This window comes from Dasypus novemcinctus, chromosome 12 (genome assembly GCF_030445035.2).
Source record: "Dasypus novemcinctus isolate mDasNov1 chromosome 12, mDasNov1.1.hap2, whole genome shotgun sequence".
In the NCBI taxonomy this organism is placed as follows: Eukaryota; Metazoa; Chordata; class Mammalia; order Cingulata; family Dasypodidae; genus Dasypus; species Dasypus novemcinctus.
In genome coordinates this window covers 79,891,972-79,912,992 of record NC_080684.1, presented here as the reverse complement: position 1 = coordinate 79,912,992, position 21,021 = coordinate 79,891,972, and the positions used below count along the sequence as shown (strand labels likewise).

Genomic DNA, 21,021 nt, shown 5'->3' with positions numbered 1-21,021 from the left:
GCAAGAATAAAAGAAGGCATGTATAAGTGGATTTTATAAATGACTAAGTACTATATAAATGTTAACTATTAATAATAATTACATTATTATTGTAATCATTACATTTTTAGTAAAATGGGCTTTGGGGGTCAGTTCATCCAGTCATTCAGTAAATATCTGGATGCCCACTATGTGTTCAGCAGTATCCCAGACTCTGAGGATACAGTAATAGAGAAGATAGACAGGAGAGCAGATGTGGCTCAAGCAGTTGGGTGCCTGCCTCCCACATGAGAATCCTGAATTCAGTTCCTGGTACCTCCTAAAAAAGACAAGCAGATGCAACAAACTGATGCATTGAGCTGATGCAATGAGCAGACACTGTGGGCAGACAAAACCATGAGCAGAAACAACAAGCAGGGAGCAGATGTGGCTCAAGCAGTTGGGCACCTGTCTCCCACATGGGAGGTCCTAGTTTCAGTTCCTGGTACCTCCTAAAGAAGACAAGTGAACACAATAAACAGACACAACATGCAGACACAGCAAGGAGACACAGCGAGCAGACCCAGTGAGCAGACAGCTGAGGGAGCCATCTTTGGGAGGGATTATAAGAAAAAAGATAGGCATAAAATGCTGTCTAAAACCCAAGCAACTGACTTACAAATAAGTTTTTAGAACACAAAGCATTTGTAAATTAGGACTTCCTGTATTAACTTTTTAGGTTAACAGTCAATGTATCTAAGGGCATCAGGGGTCTACATTTTGCTTAATGATTTCATACAGATATTTAGTTAAAGAACATCATCAGTCTTGGTCATTTAATAGTAAATAAAGTGAATATAGAGAATTATGTACTTTTTATTGAAGCAGTAGTCCAGCCATTTTCCTATACAGGCAATAGACTGGGAAGAGTTAGATTTAGAGAAAAATCAACAAATCAGAGGTATGAAGGACAATTTATAACTATTAATTCCAGATTTAGTCTCGCATATCTATTGTGACTTTACAAATTCTTTTTGAACTATATTATGAATATATTATGAATATATATATATATTATGAATATATTATGAACTATATATCAAGTACAAGATAAGGAACTAAGTTTTTAATGGTATTTTTAAAATGGCAATGTTATTGCAAGATACAAATATAAGTTTAAATTGAAATTTCATATCAAAACTGAAAAAATATATCCACCTACATCTTGTTGGTATTTCAGACTCATGAAGGAGTTTCTGAGTGACTCTAGTAAGAGATTATTACTCTGCAGTGAATTTAGAGTGAGCGAGCAGAGTTGGGTCCTGACCCTCATCCAGATTCCCTGTGTGGCTTTGCCTTTAATCTTTTCTTAAGGATAGAGACTTTTCATGATCTTGACTAACAGGCTCGTTGTTGAGATTAATGGACTTTTTTTTTCTTTTTTTTTTCACTTTTTTATTATCTTTTTTTTAAAGATACATAGATCACACAAAATTTTAAAAATATAAGAGGTTCCCATATACCCCAACCCCCACACCCCCACTCCTCCCACATCAACAAACCCCCTCATCAGTGTGGCACATTCACTGCATTCGATGAGTACATCTTGGAGCACTGCTACACAGCATGGATTATAATTTACATTGTAGTTTACATTCTCTCCCAGTCCATTCAGTGGGTTATGGCAGGATGTATAATGTCCTGCATCTGACCCTGCAATATCATTCAGGACAACTCCAATTCCTGAAAATGCCCCCATATCACACCTCTTCTTCCCTCTCCCTGCCCTCAGCAACTCCCGTGGCCACTGTCTCTACATCAATGCTATGATTTCCTCCATTGCTAGAGTCACAATAATTCTATGGTAGAATACCAGTAAGTCCACTCCACCTCTTAATTGAGAGGAGGCTTAGATCCCACATGGCTGATGGATGGAATTCTCCTGCTTGAGGTTATAGACTCGGTTCCCTGGTGTGGTGGTTGACCATCCTCACCTCCCTGTTAGCTGGCCTAGGTAAGTCCAACGAACCAAAGAGTAAGTGTTGCAACTCTCCTGAGGCTCAGGGCCTAGCTGGTACATGGAAAATCCAGAGATTCAAGTCTTCTGAGCATACACCAACCCCAGCACCAACCACAGGTTCAGTAAAAGTGACAGAAGAGGCATGTGTAGAGAAGTCACATCTGAGTCCAACTCCATCACACTCAGGAGCACAAATTCCAAAGTAGGGCCCACTGACAAGGCACTGAACTCCAGAGCCATCTGCCAAGACCATAGAACCTGGGTGTCTCCATAGCCCTCAGGAGCACCACTACCTGGGTTTTTTTAAGATCAGATCATATGCTTTTAAACCTCTCTTGAGGTCCTTTTCAGAGTAGTCAGGAGTTATAATATGCTTAAAAGATTATCACTTTGAAATACTTTCAAACTCACACATACACACACATGCACGCACACCTATTTTCGAGGGATTTTATAAAACATGAACCAGATGCACGTGGCAATTCACAGCTCAGAGACCAGTAATGAATTATTTCTGCTCTTCTTTAGCTCTTCTTCTTAAAAACCCCACTTGAGGGAAAGTGGATTTGGCTCAATTGATAGAGCGTCCACCTACCACCTGGGAGGTCCAGAGTTCAAACCCAGGGCCTCCTGACCCATTGGTGAGCTGGTCCACATGCAGTGCTGATGTGTGCAAGGAGTGCCCTGCCCCGCAGGGGTGTCCTCCACATAGGGGAGCCTCATGCGCAAGGAGTGTGCCCTATAAGGAGAGCCACCTGTGCAAAAAAAAAAAGCGCAACCTGCCCAAGAGTGGCGCCCCCCACACGGAGAGCTGATGCAGCAAGATGACTCAACAAAAAGAGACACAGATTCCCAGTGCCGCTGACAAAAATGCAAGCGGACACAGAACACACAGCGAATGGACACAGAGAGCAGACAACTGGGGGTGGGGGGAAATGGGAGAGAGAAAAAACAACCCACTTGAGAAGGCATTTAGCCACTTGTAGATGGTCTAGCAGGTGCCGTGAGAGCAGCCTGGAGGTCTCATGACCTATGGAGCTGGCCCCTGGGACTGTCATCTGCTAGGGCAATTTTAACCTCTGGTCAGCTTCCAGCTGGTCACCTTCATCACTGCGACTGCTTAGGGAAGAAGGGGAAGTGATCCTGCTGCAGCCAATCCCACACCCCCACCCCATCGTGAGCTCTGCCAGCCTTCCTGTCAATTCAGCTGACATGTAACCAGAATTATTACTTTCTCATGAAGCAGATAATAGAATGATATGTATTATGGAAATATGCAGATAATGACATAACATTCTCATCCAGATGCCAAAGTGACATTTCTCCCTTTTCCCACCTATCCCTTCTTCACCTCCAGAAATGACATGGAACTGCAGTCTTGCCTCCCTTATTTTGTCATGATTAGAGGTGAGTTCAAGAAGCTACGTAAACAATCTGTCTTATATAGAACACATTTTTTCCCTTTCATATCTCTGTCTATTCAGTCAACTCCATTGCTTCCCCAAATAGCTATAGTGAAAATAGTATAGGTCTTAAAAATCTGAATATGGTTTAGGTTATTGAAAACCTTTTGGAATAGATAAAAAATGAAATTGGAAAAACAAACATTCAGAAACAGATGCTATAATTTGTTTGACAGTTTAGAGGGGAAAATGTCTATAAAATATCATCAGGAGCTTACATGCATAAATAAAGAGAAGTGGCTTAGTCAAGTGGTAGATAGTTTGGAATCTCTATGACATGAGATACTATAGATATTTTAACTGGAGAATTAAAGTTAAGTTGATGGCAGCCCTTAAATATTTGAAGGACTTCTATATTAAAAATGAAATAGACTTATTTTTTCTAATTCTAAGACCAGTATGTAGAAGTTAGAGGGGACAAATCCTGGCTTAATACAGAAGAAATTTTTTTGTAATTACAAGCATCCAAGAACGAAACATGCTGCCTCGTGAGGGTATAGGATCAAGTAGGGGATGGATATATATCAACTATTATGGAGGAATTTCCTGCATTAGGAAAGCTGGGTTAAATGGTTTTAGGTTCTCTCCTGATTTTTAAAAAATATTTTGAGTTGTTTTCTAACATCACTTTTGACATTTCAATTTTCAAGAATTGGAAGACAAATCTTAAAAGTTATTGGTTTTCTTACTCATTTTTGTACCCAGATTACCTAACGCAGTACCTGACTTTTAAAAAATTTGCTCAGTAAATAATGGTTGAATTAATAAATAAAAGATTCTTTATTAGAAGGTTTAATGATACATAAACCTGGGGTTTATCTTATTTAGTCATAACTTTGCCATCATTTAGAAACAAAAACAGCACTGATTTTAGGAAACAGAATCACAATTTATATTAGCCAAGATTGCAATCTGTCTAGGTTAGAAATGTCTTTAATTTTTAAATTAATAAGAAAGAAAGATTTTTAGAAGCTGAAATGCTGTTTCATTTGTTATCTTGTTTCTCCTGTGAGCCCCAGATTTCTATCATGAGCTTTCTTTTTCTGGCTTAAACATCCTGAAAAATTCTTTATTACCAGTTCTCCTCTATAATCAATATATTCTATGATCAGAAGGAAATATAGACTAATTTTATAACTTTTATTCTTTTCTATCTTTATGAATTATATAAATTCGACCTACCAGTCTAGGTCTACATGTTCTTCAGTAATATAGGTCAAAGTAAATAAAATAATATCCACTTTTTACTTTTTAAACCAATTACTGGTCCTTATTTCTGCAAGTCTCTTTGTGGTTCTTCTAGTTCAGCTTTCGGTTCTCTTCCTTAATTCAACTCTTACAACTAATCCTCAAACTTCAGACTGAAACTTAATGGGGAAAAGGTATATGAGATTGTCAGTGCTGGGGAAACTTCATGGTGGTGATTAATATCTATTGCCAAGGTCTCCTGCAAGTAAAGGACAAAGTGGCCCAGTACTATGCTACCTAGTACTAGGCTAACAGCAAATATTTGTCTATGACTTAGGGCAAGTTGGAAGGTCCTTTGAAGTCTATTTGTTTGGTAGCCAGAATCTCGCCACCAGAGTAACAGTGTTTAAATCTTGATTTTCTTAAAAAACTCTAATCAGAACATTTTGGTTGTTACAGATTAAGCCTCTTGAATGAAAAGTTAAAAGTATATTCTGGAAATCCCCCAATAGGCACACATGTGTTCCACAAAAAACCTGGTTTTAAAGTCAAACTAATTGCCAACTGTGGTTTGCTGTGGCACACAGTCAGGGGAAGTGTTTATTTTTAACCTATACATATGCATTTTTATAAGGAAGATTAATTGAAGGGATAAACAGATGGGAATAAAGCCAGTTTAAAACCTTCAATGTAAAAAAAAAAGCTAAAAGTTTTTGCCACAATTTACAGTTAATTTCACTGGCATTTAGGCTTGATAGGGTTTACATGTTGTCTCACCCTTAAAGTGAGGGATAATAGAACCATGTGTTTATAGCAATATAGGTATCTTTAGGTAGACTTAAAGAATGGTTATTAAGGACTGAGTGTTCATGGCTTATCTTTTTTCTAGTATGACTAGGTTTTATAGGTGAATTAGAGAACTAAGATGACTCTTAATGTACTTCATTTAAAGGAATATCTCTATTGTCCTACCTCAGGAAAATTCGCTTTTACAATACATTGGATTTTACATTTCTGCATTAAAGTACGTTGATATATCAAGTTACTGAGGCATAGAAGAGTATAAATAGCTTTGTTCTGATCATGTTCAATGAGTTAGTTAGGCCAAAATGAATGTCTAGAAACTTTTGAGTCAAGAAGTGAAATATTCATCTGGAGCTATTGTAATTTTCAAATACTTTATAAAAAAAATGAATATCTGAAACATTGCTATTTACATACTGACTATACTGCCAACTACAACAAATTACATAAAAAGAAATCCCTGCAAGTTTCATTTTCTCAAGTGAAAAATCTCAAGTAGAATCTTCTACCCTTTAAGGAGGAAAAAGAGGTAGATAAAGGAGGGAATAAGAAAAAGTAACTACACTTAAGCATTCAAACTGATCTCCTTAAAATAAAATAGATTTTTACTTTTGTCTCATACTTGACCCTCCATAAGTTATAGAAGGTATCCACACCTGCACTAAAGGAGCTTCTTAAAATAAGAGGGGAAGGGACTTCTACTTTTGCCTATAAAGGATAAATGCTATGGGAATTAACCTTCCAGAGTAAAAACCTGGGAAACCAGACAAAATATATGATACAGGTGTTCTTAGACACTGGACAACAAGCAGCCCAAGATTATGATTCCTGAGAGAGAAAAAGCAAAAATGGCAAACCCTGTAATTGCCCCATTTTACTTATGGGAGGCATTTCCAAGCCATAGCATAGGAAAGGGGAACCCAGAGTCCAGTGTTGTTACTGAGTTAAGGGGACATTGCTCAAGGAGGCCAAGACAATAAGTGTGGAGGCAAAATACTGGAGGAGAGGGAACTGCATAGAGAGAGAGGTCCAGAAATCTATAGAAAGTTCTCCTCAAATCTTTGGCTGAATTCTGAGCTGCATAGGCATGGGCCGAAACTCCACAAAAGTAGGGAAAGAACCCCTAGAAAGTGGAAGCTAGCAATTCCCAGAAGGCTGGGAATAGTTCATGTTACCACCAGTCAGAGTGGAAATACCTCATAATTCATAGGTACGAGGTAGAGCCTTCAGAAGGGTCCTCAGAAGGCCTTAGTAGTGAGGCTAAATTAGCCCTAGAAAAAGGCTACTTTCCAGTCACTCTAACAAAAATTAAAAACAAGTCTCCAAAAAGATAAAACTGCTACTGGGTAAATTAACTGCATGTCAAAACAAGCCCTAACCCTTCTTAGAGAAATACATCAAAATCCAGCAATCAACAATATAAAATTCATAGTGTCTGATGTTCAATTTAAATGACCTGGGATGAAAAGAAGGAAACTATGATTTCTAACCAGAAGAAAAGTCACTTAATAGAAATAGAAACAGAAATGACACAGTTGGTTGAATTAGCAGACAAGGACATTAAGGGAGCTATTATAAATATAGTCCAAATGTTCATGAAAACATGAATATGTTAAGGAGAGAAATGGAAGATATAAAAAAGATCCAAATGGAACTTCTAAAGATGAAAAATGTAATATTTGAAGTTAAAAATCTACTGCAAAGGATTAGCTGCAGATTGCATAGTGCCAAAGAAAAGACTGGTTAACTTGAGGGCATAGTAATAGAAACTATACAATAATGTAGCAGAGAGAAAAAAAGCTTGAATAAAAAGAGCACCAGTAATGTATGAGACTATATTAAGCATTTTATGTAGCTGGAGTCTAAAAGGAGGAGCAGTAAACTGAAAAATATAGGTGAAGGAATAATAGACAAAATTTTTCCAAACTTGACGAAAACTATAAACCTACAGATCTAAGAAGCTCAGTAAATCTCAAGCAAAAGAAACATAAAGAAAAGCACACCAAACAAAGTTGCCAAGATGATTTATGAAGAATAGTCTTTTCAACAAAGTTCTAGAACAATTTGACATCCATATGCAAAATAGAGAAAGAACCTCAACACTTAGTTCACACCATATAAAGATTAACTTGAAATGGACCATAGACTTAAATGTAAGAGCTAAAACTTTAAAACTTCTAAAAGAAAATACAGGAGAAAACATATATGACCTTGACTTAGGTGAAGTTTCCTTAGATGGGACACAAAAAGCACAAACCATAAGGGAAAATATTGAGTAATTGAACTAATAAAATTTAAAACTGCTGCTTTTAAGATACCATTAAGGAAATGAAAAGACAAGCCACAGACTAGAAGAAAGTATTTGCAAATCACATGTCTGAATACATATTTATAGATCAGAATTTATAAAGAACTCATACGATAAAAATAACCAGTATAAAAAAATGGACAAAAGGTTTGAAATGACACTTCACCAAGGAAGATGTATGTCAATCATATGAAAAGATGCTCAACATCAATAGTCAGCAGGGAAAATGCAAATGACAACCACAGTGAGACACTGCTTGCTTTCACTATAAAGATTACAATTAAAAAGACTGACAATATTGAGTGTTGATGAGGATGTGGAGCAACTAGAACTCTCATCAATTAAGACTTTTCCACCTTATTCCTTTCTTTGTGCATTTTACTAAAAGTTGCAAGAGAAGCCAGACTGTACCTTCTACACTTGGCTTGGGAATCTTGAGCTAAATATCATCACTTTCAAGTTCTACCTTCCATTTGACATCAGAACTCAATTTTGCCAAGTTCTCTGCCACTTTATAACAAGAATCACCTGTCTTTCCATTTCCAATAACATAGTTATCATTTCCAAGGCTTCACCAGAAGTGCCTTTAACACCCATATTTCTACCAACATTCTGTTCATGATTATTTATCTGTTCTCTAATACACTTTCTCTACAGTGTTTACTCATTGCTGATCCCTCACAGTTCTTCCAGCTTCTACCCATTAACCAATTCCAAAGCTATTTCTATATTTTAAGGTATTTGTAATAGCAGCAACCCACTTTCCATTACCAAAAACTGTTTTAGTTTTCCGGCTGCTAAAACAAATACCATAAAATGGGTTGAATTAAAAATGGAAATTTACTGACATTTTTTTAAAAATTGGCATTGTTTTGAGGCTAGGAAGAAGTACAAAATTGAGGTGGCCACAAAGTGATACTTTCTCCATGAAGCCTGTAACATTCTGGAGCTGGCTGCCAGCAGTCTTTGGTCATGTGGCAATGCACATGGCAATGTTTTCTACTTTTTCCTCTAGCTCTGATGACTTTTAGCTTTTCCCTGTTTTAGATTCCTGGCTGCTAAAACAAATGGGTATGAGTTGGTCAAGTAATGGGTCAGGGAAGTAGCTGAGATGGTAGAGGTGTGAAAAGTGTTCCAGGCAAGAGAATAGCATTAACAAGACCTGGAGAGGTGGAAGATCATAGACATTTCTAGGAACATAAAGGGGTTCAGTATGACTGGAGTGTAATGTTGAATACAAACAAAGGGAACAAGAGTGGGAGGGGTGGGCAGAGAAAGTAAGGAGATCAGTTGAGAAATATTATAATAATCCAGATGAGACTTATGGTGGCCTAAGAGTAGAGACAGTAGAAATGGAGAAAAATGGACAAACTCAAGAGATAGATGGTAGAATAAATAGGAAATGCTAAATGACAGGTTTGAGGGGTAAGGTGGGAGTTGAGTGGTCCCTAACATAAGCTAACCTACTCGGGGATATACTGTGTGGGTGGAGTTTATGATCAGGTCCTGGCATTTCCAAGTAGGAAGGGCTAGATACGGAGATAAGCCCAGTAGACAATAGAGTTACACCCAGACAGATAGGGTGTAGTGTTCAAGGGTGCAGAAATTTCCAGCATAGGTCAATCAAACAGAAGGTATAGACAGTTCAAGATAAAGTAGCAGGGTGTTCCAAAATGTCAGCCAAGCATAGTGATAGGAAACAAAGATAAGCAATATTGTTGAGTTACCAGGTCTACAGACAGATACTACCTCAAGGCCTGTCAATGAATCCCAACCACTGGTCTGCATCCACGCATGGGACTCAGGTGCAAAAAGGGGAGATTGGAAAAAACAAAGCAGGCTCCCAGTAAAAGGGTACATACCAAACAATTTTATTTATAAAGAGCAGTGATTTTTCAAAGCATTTCAATATCTGATACCTTTTTAAAAATCTTCATTGCATCCCTGAGCCAGGAAGGAATCTACCATTGCTTTCATCAAGTTAGTCATATCAATTATTAAAATAAAGGTGGCACAGTTAGTCACATCTGATATTAGAATGGCAACTGGCAGTGAGATAAATCATATAACATTTTCTTTTATTGTATATTTTAAATGTAACTTTAATCCAGAAACAGCTAGCTGTAAAAACAAGTATAAAGTGGGATATGGTGGAAAAATCATTAAACTGAAGTTAAGAGCCTGAGTTCTAATCTTAACTGTCACCAACCTTTGGAAATTCACTTTAAGCCTCAGTTTCCATGAGCTGGACTACATCACTCATTGCTAATGACTCTTCTAACATTCAAATTTTGACTCATAGTATTGAGCGCAAAGGAAAAGCTAGGATTCCACATCCATTAGAGAGAAATTTTCATTTATTTTTAGTCCCAATCTTTATTTTTATTTTGGTCTTCCTCTTGTTTGTTGTTCCTCCTTGCAGTTGTGTCATTTCCCTTCTCCCTGAAGATTTAAGAAGCTGCCTTTTCATCACTTTGAAACTGTAAATATGCCCTTCAAACATGCAAGGAGGCTTTTGTGTACTTACAAATTGAGGTTATTATCGTACAAGTAAGTCACTTGAGTGCACTGCATTCTTCCGCTTGCTCCATTGAGAGCTTTATTAGGTTCTATTGCCCTATCTCAGAAGGACTAGTTGAGTAGATAAGACTCTCTCACTTTAAAAGGTGGGCTATCTGATGAAACAGGGTGTCTAATGCTCCAGAGTGTGAGTGAAAGAATTTTGGTGCTGCCTGAAAGACAGACACACTTCTCTAAGACAAGTAGGTGCTTCACTTAAAGTGGCACAGTCAAGGACCAATGTTCTAAAATTAAACCAACCAGCTGCTCCACTGCAGACGCCCACATGTCAGTGATGCTATCTTCTCTTTGTCTAGCCTTCTATTTCCTTGAAACTAGAACTCCCACTCACTGCAACCCTTTAAAAGCCTGAATCTTCACGTACTTTCAAAAGGCTACCTATCCAGCCATGAAAGCAGAGAGCCTATTTCAAGAACATGTTAGGGTACATGTACTCATTCCACAGAATTTATGCTCCTTTGAGTTTTTTACTCATATTCCTAAAATCTTCAACTTAAATGATACCAGCAATTGGCTTCAGAAATCAATTGAAGTAAAACTTTTCTTGTTACAATTAGGTGGCAATACAAAAACTACAGTGTGTGAATCCCACTTAATTTTATAAACTTAAAAAGTTTGAGAGTTATCAGTTTGAGCTAGCTAGATAAATAGTAATGATGGAGACAAACAGATCAGTTTCCACATTTAGGTCTTAGGTATATCACCAACCTAACAATAATCAGAATAGTTTTTCAATGTATAGTAATAAGATTCTACTGAATTAACCAGATGCTGTTTGCTTGTTAACAACCAAATAAAATAAATGATGACTTTACAATAGACTCAGAAATGTTTCTCAATATAGATGCTATTCTAACTAGGCTTAAAGAGCAAGGAAGAAGTGTGAGTTTTCATATATAGAAATAGTTTTTACTGTGAAGGTGATTTGTCTTTTTATTAGATTATATTAGGTTATAGTTCCAAAGCTTTCTCTTTAAATATTTTGTAATCATTCTTGCAGTTGGTGTAATTTTATTACTGTAAATACATTATTTAAATTTGGCACTCAAAAATGCTTTAATATTGAGTAACATTAAATCAGTTTTTCTATAAAATAAAATTTTACCAGTTATGTTGGAGATGGTGTAAGATTAACATAAATCTAAAATATTCTGTACAATGATAATGTTTATTATGAAGTACTCTGTCCCAAGTATTTCCTCTTATGACCTACGTGTATATTATAAAGAGAAAATTTTATTAAAATTATTCTATTATTCTTATATCAGAAAATTAAAACAAACCTGCCTTAACATAATCCTGTATTGACTCATTCATTCCATTATATTATAGAGAATCTATATGATACTGTATTAGGTTTTGGTGATAAAATGATGCATCAAACAGTATAAACATAAAAAATATATAAAGCAGATTATATTAAATATCATAAATTACACATAAAGTTATAGTAATGCTTTATATATCTGTTGAAAGATAAAAATTACTAATACATGATTATTGAATAAAGTTTAGATACTTACATTTTAAATTATTTTTCATATTTCTTAGTTTGTTATGTCCAATTTAAAAACTAATTTGTTTTTCATGTTTTCTTATCCATACCTCTAGATTTTTTATAAAACATCTAATCTATGATTCTACAATATTTGTATATATTAGGGTATAGTCAATGAACAGTTTTATAAATTGTATTTTTATAAAGTTAACCTGCTTAGGGTGTTTAGCCTTCAGCTTTCAGCTTAGATGGAATAAAAATGACCAAATTTATCCCCCTGCCCAAATCAATTAAAACACTGGACCAAAGAGATAAAATAATAATTTTCAGGTGTTGGACATTAGGCGCAGAGGACAATGACCCCTGAGCAAATGAGGTGAGCCCTGTAATTGTCTCAGCTTACTGCTTAGAGAAACTTAGGTAGAACTTGATGGACTAACTGAATTAAGAAGCTGAAAGTCTGGGAAGGCCAAAGTAGCTAAATTTTGCAGGACAGAGGACCAGAGGGGAGAGACTTGTATTTGCAGTGATCTGCAAATGGTGCCCCGCAAATATTCAGCTGTATATTGATTAATACATGTGTGTAAGGAAACTACCAAGGCCAGAGAAAAAACCACCCAAAAGCAGCAAAGGGAACAAGCCCCAGAGATCACACAGGGTCAGGAATAGTCAGCTAGAATAGAAAACCACATAATTCAAGGGGCAACAGGTAGAATAATTAGAGGGTATTGCCTCAATAGAGGAGAAAAATTACTCTTACACTAACAAAACCCACCTAACATTACTTTATAAAAGCAAGTCTCAAAAGGATCCAACTATTTCCAAGTAATTTTACTGCATCCTTGGGAAAAGCTCAAGAATATTATAGGAATACAAAAATATCCAGCACCCAACAAGGTAAAACTCATAATGTCTGGCATCCAGTTAAGACATGGAAAGAAGCAGGAAAATAAAACCAATAATGAGGAGAAAAAGTGTATATAAATCAGTAGCAACAGACCTAGAAATGACACAAATGATAGAATGAGCAATCAAAGACATCAAAATCATTATTAAAACTATATGACCTATATTCAAAAACACAGAAGAAAGATTGAGCATGTTAAGGAGGCATAGAAAACAGGAAAAAAACAAATTGAATGTCGAATGTTGAAAAATATGATGTCTGAGATGAAAAATATATTGAATAGAATTGATAGATTGGACATTGCAGAAGAAAATATTGATAAAGTGCAGTACATAGAAATGATCATTATGAAATATAGGAAGATAAAATACAAAATAGAAAGAATAGAGCATCAGTGAGCTGTGGGACAACTTCAAGCAATCTGGTACATGTGTAATTGAAATCTAGGAAGGAAAGGAGAGAGAAAAAGGGACAGGGAAATAATTAAGAAATAAAATTGAGCTAAAAATTTTCCAAACTGGATTATAATTATGAATCTACAAATCCAAGATGTGCAACAAATCTTAAGCACAATAAAGAATATTACACTAAGGCAAACCATAATTAAATTGCTTAAAACCAGTGAGATAGAGAAAATCTTAGAAGTAGCCAAAGAAAAAATAATACATTACATACAGAGGAACAAATTTAGAATTACAACAGACTTTTTATAAGAAACAATGCAAGCCAAAAGATAGTTGGACAGGATCTTTAAAGCACTGAAAAGAAAAATTGTCAAAAATATCTTTAAAAAATGAAAATGGGGGTATGGGTGTAGCTCAGTAGTTGAGCACTTGTTTCCAATGTACAAGGTTCTGGGTTCAATCCCCAGTACCTCCTAAAAAAATAAAAAATAAAAGAACATGAAATAAAGACTTTTTTTAGACAGAAAAGCCCTCAAAAAGTTCATCAGCAGCAGAACTTCATTATAGGGAATGTTAAAGGAAGTTCAGAAAATCATACTAGATGAAATCCTGAACCTATGCAAAGGAAAAAAGAACATCAGGAAGGGAAAATATATTGATAAATATAAAACCATCTTTTCTTACTTGAAAAATCTCTTTAAAGGATAATTGACTGAAAATGGATTGTGGAGTCATAATATATGTAGAATTAATAAAATGCATGACAATAATAACACAAAGGTTAAGAGGAAAGAAATGGGAGTATACTGCTGTAAAATCTTATACTATATATGAAGAGGTAATTATTTCTTAAAGGTAGACTGTGCTAAAAATGTTATAACTAATAAACCAACAAAGGAGATAAAAATGGGATCCTAAAGAAATAAGGGAATAAAGAAAAAGGGAACAGAATAGAAAACAAATAGCAAGATGGTAGATTTTAAAACAACCACATCAACAATCATTAAATGTAAATGGTCTAAACACTCCGATGAACAGGCACAGATTATCAGATTGACATAATACTTATCAAGAATGCAGAACTTTGGGTAAGAGCATCTTGCTTTCTTTATTCTTCTAACTTCAATTCCTTGCTTGACTTCTCTTTTTTAAAATGGTATTTGGAGAAATAGTTCATTCATTCATTTATTCATTCAACAGTGATTAAAAAATGCTATAATGTGCCTGAGACTGTGGGAAGTGCTGGGGAACATGGCTGTTAACCAGGTAGACAGGATTCCTGCCATCTGAGTACTGAGTCTAGTGTAAATAGGCCATACAATACAGCAATGTAAAAATGCTATCATTGGGATGTAAATACAAGTGCCAGGGGAGTCTACAGGATGGGTTGTCAAATTGTATCTGAACTATTTCTCAAGCTAGCGATTAAAAAGAAATGTTTTGTCATGTGATAACTAAGTTTCTTTAATTATTATGATTCAACATAGTCAATAAAATTCTAGATATGGAGCAATATGTCAGCTTTGAATTTGACTATGAAACTGAATTCCTAATATTTACTCCATATTCTGTTCACACTGTGTTGATATTCCATTAAAATTTTTATCTCAGAGCATAAATAATACATATGGAATGCTATTTCTACTACCAGTATTGCTGAGAGTTTTATGTATCTTTGTTATATTGGAGCATAAGATATGGTAGAACCTGAGCAAAGAATCCAAATCCTCAGGCAAAGTTTGAAGGATCCTAGGCTTAGAGAAGAAGTCAGGCAATACCAGAGAAATGGGAAGATTCCAAAGATTAGGTAGGACAGAGTCCATGATTCATTCATAAGGTCAGATATTGTAAAAGTTATACATTTCCTTTGACTCATTGATTTCACATTTAGAAATGCATCCTCAGGAAATTATTAGAAATGTTCACAAAGTTTTAGTGATAAGATTGTTAATCACAATTGGTACTACTGAAAAGTTGGAAAGAACCTAGATGCCTAAAAATAGAGGCCTGGCCAGAAAATTATGTCATCTCCATATTATGGAATTCTAGACAGGCTTTTAAAATTGGATAGCAGTGTTTCTCAAACTTTATTTGGCCTCAGAATCACCTGGTGGGTCTGTTGAAACACAGATTGCTGGGCCCTACCTCCAGAGTTTCTGTATAGTATTCTGGGATAGAGCCCAAGAATTTGCATTTCTGACACGTTCCCAAGTTGATTTTTGATGCTTTTGGCCTAGGGGCCACACTTTAATTACCACTGATGTAGAGGTATATTTATTGACTTGGAAATATATTCAAAAGTTATTGTTAAGTTAAAACAAAGCTGTTTACATTTTATTCTAACTGTGTAGTATGCATACAGAAAGTTGATGAAAGATACTGAGTTGGTACCCCTGGTTGTGTTTGGGGTGGATCACATTGTAGGTACTTATTGTCTTCTACATTTTGAATGACAGATTTTTAAAAAATGAACTATCATTAATCACTAAAAAGTAATAAACTTTTTAAATTTGAAAAATAAGATCACAAAGTCCTGGTCAATAGTACTAACAAGCTTGAAATATCAAAATAAGCTTGACCCTGGTCACCTTCTGGCTTTTAAATATATCTTATTGGGACTGTATATTCAGAAGTGGTCATGGGCAGAGGAACAGTGATGAGCCTATAAATACATCCTGTTTCTTATGGAGACAAGAATGTAAAAGGCTGAAACTATACAGAGGGTTTCTGCACCTTTTCTTACTTCATTTTAGCAGCACCATGCAGGCTTCTTCTGGGGAAGTTGGAAGAAAAACTGGGTGGGACCCAAAGGGCGACCTGCCAGAAGTTTGAAGCATCTGGATTGGCGCACTCTTTGTTTCCTGATGCAGGGTAGATCCATTTCCCAGGGTATCAGATTAAGGCGTCTCTTTTCTGGAGAAAAGATTTCATGGTTTAAATTCCCGTTCACTTTTGTGTCTGTGGCACTCTGCTGTCTCCTTTCCAGCATGCAGTCCCGGAGGTCATGCTGTCCCTCCCTGCTGATACCAGCGTGCCAACTGTGGTGTCATGCACACCAAGCACAGAGCCACCATTCAGTTTCCACAGTCTGGGTTCAGGAAGCGAAAGGGCCTCTAAGTTCCTATGAACCTTGACAGATCTTCCCCTGGCCTTGCAATGTGCTGAGCAATTGTCAGTGTGATGGGCGGATGGGGTGGGGAGGCAGGCAAGGGTAAATGTCAAGACAGGAAAGGAGAGAGCAAACAGTGGCCACCAATGTTCAGGAAAAGGAAGGGTGGGCAGGCAACAGAGAGAAGGAGGACACCACAGACTTTTCAGTGAGGTGCTTATTTCGTTAGCACTTTCCCATGTCCTTGTCTTACTGTGGTTGATAAAATAGGAGGTAGCCACATCATTTATTTTATTTAGAGCAAGAGTTCTTCATGAATGTCTAATAGAAATGCCAATACTTGGGATGTCTTATTGAAAAGAAGTTCCACATAAAGATCACAATGGATTCAAACTGGGTTTTATTGTTTTTTTTTTTAATGATTCAAAATATAAAATCACGTTCTAATTCAGGCTATTATTAAAAGAAAAAGGCATTGCTTCTGTATTGACTTTCAAATATATGACATTACTTCTGGAAAATTTTACTGCATAATATGTTGCTTCTCACCATTTTACATGTGGATGAACAGGGCAGAACATTGAGTTTAAGGTGCAACTTTTCTAACTTTTTTAAGTTCAAAACTTAGTTAATTATTCAGTTATTTACTACTATTGTTATAATAGTAGTTCTTATACTTCACCTTCTGGTGCTATATCATAAAATTCAGTATGTGAATCCATTTAGGACTCTATGTGTGGAAGTTTTGTTATTTGAAATTCAAAAAGGACTTCATTGTAAAAAAATCTCACCTATTGCATGAATTCCAAGAACAATGTTATAATTAGTCAATTTATTCATCAAAAATCTATTGAATACCTACTATGTCCAGGTACTGTCTTGGGTGCTGGGGAGACAGCAGTGACTGAAACAAAGTCCCTACCTTCATGGAGTTTACATTCTAGACTGGGAAGACAATAGACCAATAAACAACTACAAATATACCCTGTCAGGCAGTAAAAAGTACTAAGAGCAAAAACAGGCAGGTTCTTTATATTTTATTCTGAAAGAAATGGGAAGTCTTTGGATGGGAGTGGATATATGCAAGGGATTCAACTTTGGTTTACAGAGAATCACTCAGGCTGCTGGATGGAGAACAGACCGTAGGAGACCAAGTGTCCATTGAATTATTGCTGCCTCCAACCCCAAAGTTATCTTTCATTGAGGACAGATCTGTACCAGTGGACCTGGAGATGTGATCCTATACAGTTGATTCTTGCCTTTTCATACTGCTGAAGTATAAAACTGATCTCTAAAATGAAAATTTATATCCAAGGTGTTCATTAAAGGAGTTTTTATTTGTGGAAAGTTTCTTTTAGATATATCCTCCCAAAATAGGATTTCTACTTTTTAATAGTTACTTTATTTTCATACTACATGGTTATCAAAATATTTTTGTGAATAGAGTTTTAATACATCTTTAAAAGCCAAGAAATGCTTAAGAAATTTTCAGAACTTTGTGAGCCAAATAGCCTTTCAAAGCATCTATATGGAAAGGGTCAAGCCTCACTTGAAATAAAAGTTCCTGGATCTTGATTTTGCAATAGCTTCCTAACTGACCTTCTGTTTTCTATTCTTTACCTTTATAACCCATTCTCACAGAAGTGAGGGTTATCTTTTTTTAAGAATGCAAATTAGGTCGTATCACTTCTCTGCCTAAAGCCCAGTGGCTTCCCACTGCAATTAGAGTAGTTGTCTAATTGCCTTCAAAGGGCACTACATGTGATTATAAGATACTGTCTCTTCCTCTTCAGCATTCTCCCCTTGCTCGTTGCACTCTAGGCACACTGGCCTGGTTGTAATTTCTTGAACAAGCCAAGCTTGATTCTACTTCAAGGTCTTCATGCTTGCTGCACCTTCTGCCCAGAATGCTCTTCGCCCAAATCTTTGCACGGGTGGCTTCATCTCAATTTTTAGGTCTCTGCTGGTTACTCTATTTATAATTCTTCTATTTCCAAACAAGCAGCACATACGTTCCTTGGACTAACAGGACAGCACTTCCCCAGGTGTGTTCAAGGTCTGAACACTTCTTGTTATCTTATCACTTCCAGATGACAAAAAGTAAAAATCAAACTAGGACTAGATTGGGTAAGCAGAGTCGGGCTTGCACACTGTCCTGTACACACATGCCATTTTCTTTTCCTTTACAGGTTATTTTCAGAGCTCTGTTACCACCGTATGATGCAGAGAACCCATACAGTGCCAAAATCCAGGAGCAGCTGAAGATCACCAACCTCCGTGTGCAGCTGCTGAAACGACAGCCTTGTCCCTGTCAGAGAAATGACCTGAATGTAAAGCCTCAGCATTTTACACACTATGCAATCTATGATTTCATTGTCAAGGGCAGCTGCTTCTGTAATGGCCACGCTGATCAATGTGTACCTGTTGATGGCTTCAGACCTGTGAAGGCACCAGGAGCATTTCATGTGGTATGTAAACTAAGGCCTCACCTAAGAAAAACAAATCATAAGACCCTCAGCTTTGGGCATTTGTACTCTAAGTTCTCTTAGAGTTGGATTCTTGTTTCTTCCTCCTCTGATTCACTCTCTCCACTCCATAGCCACCCTGTAAAGGCTTATTAATTTGTTTTTTAATCTTCAATTTCAGAATTTTAGTAGTCATGATAACCAGATTCCGTGTTCAGTGAAAATACCCATGCTAGTTTTCAGTATCATGACCTTCAGATATAAAGTGTAAGGTGAGCAGTAGCAAGATGCTGACATAATCATATTAGTGGCATTATCATACAGAAGCCAATTTTGACAGTAAATGGGGACCATTGTGGAGTAGATTTTAAAGTGAAAAAATAAGAACCTCAGTTTCGTGCCTGGTATCTTTTGCTGCCTGGCCAAAGGAATGAGTAGTGATTCTCTTCTCTCAAGAGTGGCCTGACCCCCTCTTCACTCCAAGGCAGAGGCAAGCTCTCTTTCCTCTGTTTTCACACATCTCCCTGTGCTTTCCTCTGAACTTTTACTTGTCTGAGTCCCCCAGGAGACCATGATATCCCCAAAGACAGGGGCTGTGTAATCTTTGTATCCTCAGAGCTTACTGCATCACCTGAGCCAGAAGTAGATACACTATAGGTGTTTGATTGCATGATAGCAACATAAGAATAAGGAGATAATGAAAAATTAGTGCCATTGTTTATTTGTCCTCACCTCACCTTCTTCCAAAAAAGATACAGAGATGCTCAGACAGCAAGCACCTTTTTGGGATTCGTCCAGAGTTTATGGGTGGAGATTAAGCAAGGAGAAGACAAATAGGAGGGTGCTCTCAAGTCTTTAATTTTACATTTTGCTTTAATACTTCTGAACAACAACAAAATAGAAATTACAATACGTCAGAGTATCCTTATTTCGTGACCTAAAGGGTAGACTTCCACACTCTTCCATCTTTCTCCCAGCCCTGATATAGATTTGGGCCACCCAGGCAATGAACCATTTAGCCAGCAGGAGAGTTTGTGCTGGTTGGGCTGAATCAGCAGAGTGTAGGTCATCATTGGGGTTAACTAAAATGACTAAGACAGCAGTCAGTACCATTACTTATGTAAGTGAAGCTGGGGCTCCCAGAGTTGAAGAAAATGCAGTGTTCACTCAACAAACACCTATTAATCTCCAGGCTCTGAAGGATCTCTGGACTAATATTGCTTCAAATGAAATGTGAAATAATTTGGTATATCTAAATTAATTGGGCTCAGGTATGAGTCAAATAGAAAATAATAGAAAATATCCTTGAGGATATTATGTTGAGTTAAATAAGTGAATATTGTGTGGTCTGTTATGAATTAAATATGATGAGTAAGTGTACAGAGTTAAACTATAGAATATATGCTAGTAGGAGATAGAATGTGGGTTGAGGAGAAGCTGATGCTGAATGTATGGAGAATGTTTAATAAAGTTGATTGTAAGTATGTGGTAATGGATAGAGTTGATGGTAGCACATTACAATGAGTATTACACACACTGATGAATTTATAAATGTCATTGTGTCTGAAAGGGGTAATCTAGAGAGGTTAACAACAGTTATAAGATAATCTAGGAACTGTATAACATAATACTTTTGGTGGTAGATGAGGATTGTGGTTAATAATATAAATATAAGAATGTTTCTCTACTACAAGGTGTTTAGAATATGGTGATACATGGGGAAAATACAATTAATGTAATTTATACACTACAGTTAACAGTTTTAAAGTTTAATTAAAGTTTACTTAAAACAAAAGAAAAGAAAAAAATCCAGTTGTTCTAGAGACATGTCAACCTACTGGCCTGTAAATTAGAAAGTTTATGTAAGATAGAGTGTGAATAAATCCTGCCATTATATTTAAGAAAACTAATGAAAGAAGAGCATGTAGGCCTTGTGCTCGCTCAATCAACAGTCTCTTATAGTCCAAGCCTTACTGGACTATTTTAGGATAGAGTTCTGAGCAAATGACAGACACAAGCCTAGAAGCCACCATAACATGGCACAGAGTCAGCCCTCAATAAATATTTGTGAAGTGAATGATCTATGTGACAATACAAATGACTCTGATTGACCAAACCAAATTACCAGAGATCTCAAAAGCCTTATAAAACATTTCATATATATCTATTTAAAAATAATAGTTTCTTTTTAAGCAAGACATCTAAACATAAACTTCCAAAGAGTTAGCAATGCTTTCTAAGACTGAAGGGAAAATTCTAGAAGCTTCTATTAGTTCCACTGAACTCAACAAGGGATAATTATCCAAAGTTATCAGAG

General features: G+C 36.3%; 1 protein-coding gene across 2 annotated transcripts in view; it reads left to right on the top strand.

Moving 5' to 3' along the window:
• The window catches only part of NTN4 (netrin 4), a 115,672-nt gene that overhangs the window by 17,958 nt on the left and 76,693 nt on the right, over positions 1-21,021 (top strand). For both annotated transcript variants that reach the window (XM_058308562.2, XM_058308561.2), the window contains exon 3: positions 18,429-18,707. In XM_058308562.2, coding sequence (XP_058164545.1) covers positions 18,429-18,707 — 279 coding nt within the window. The remainder of the gene's footprint in view (positions 1-18,428; positions 18,708-21,021) is intronic.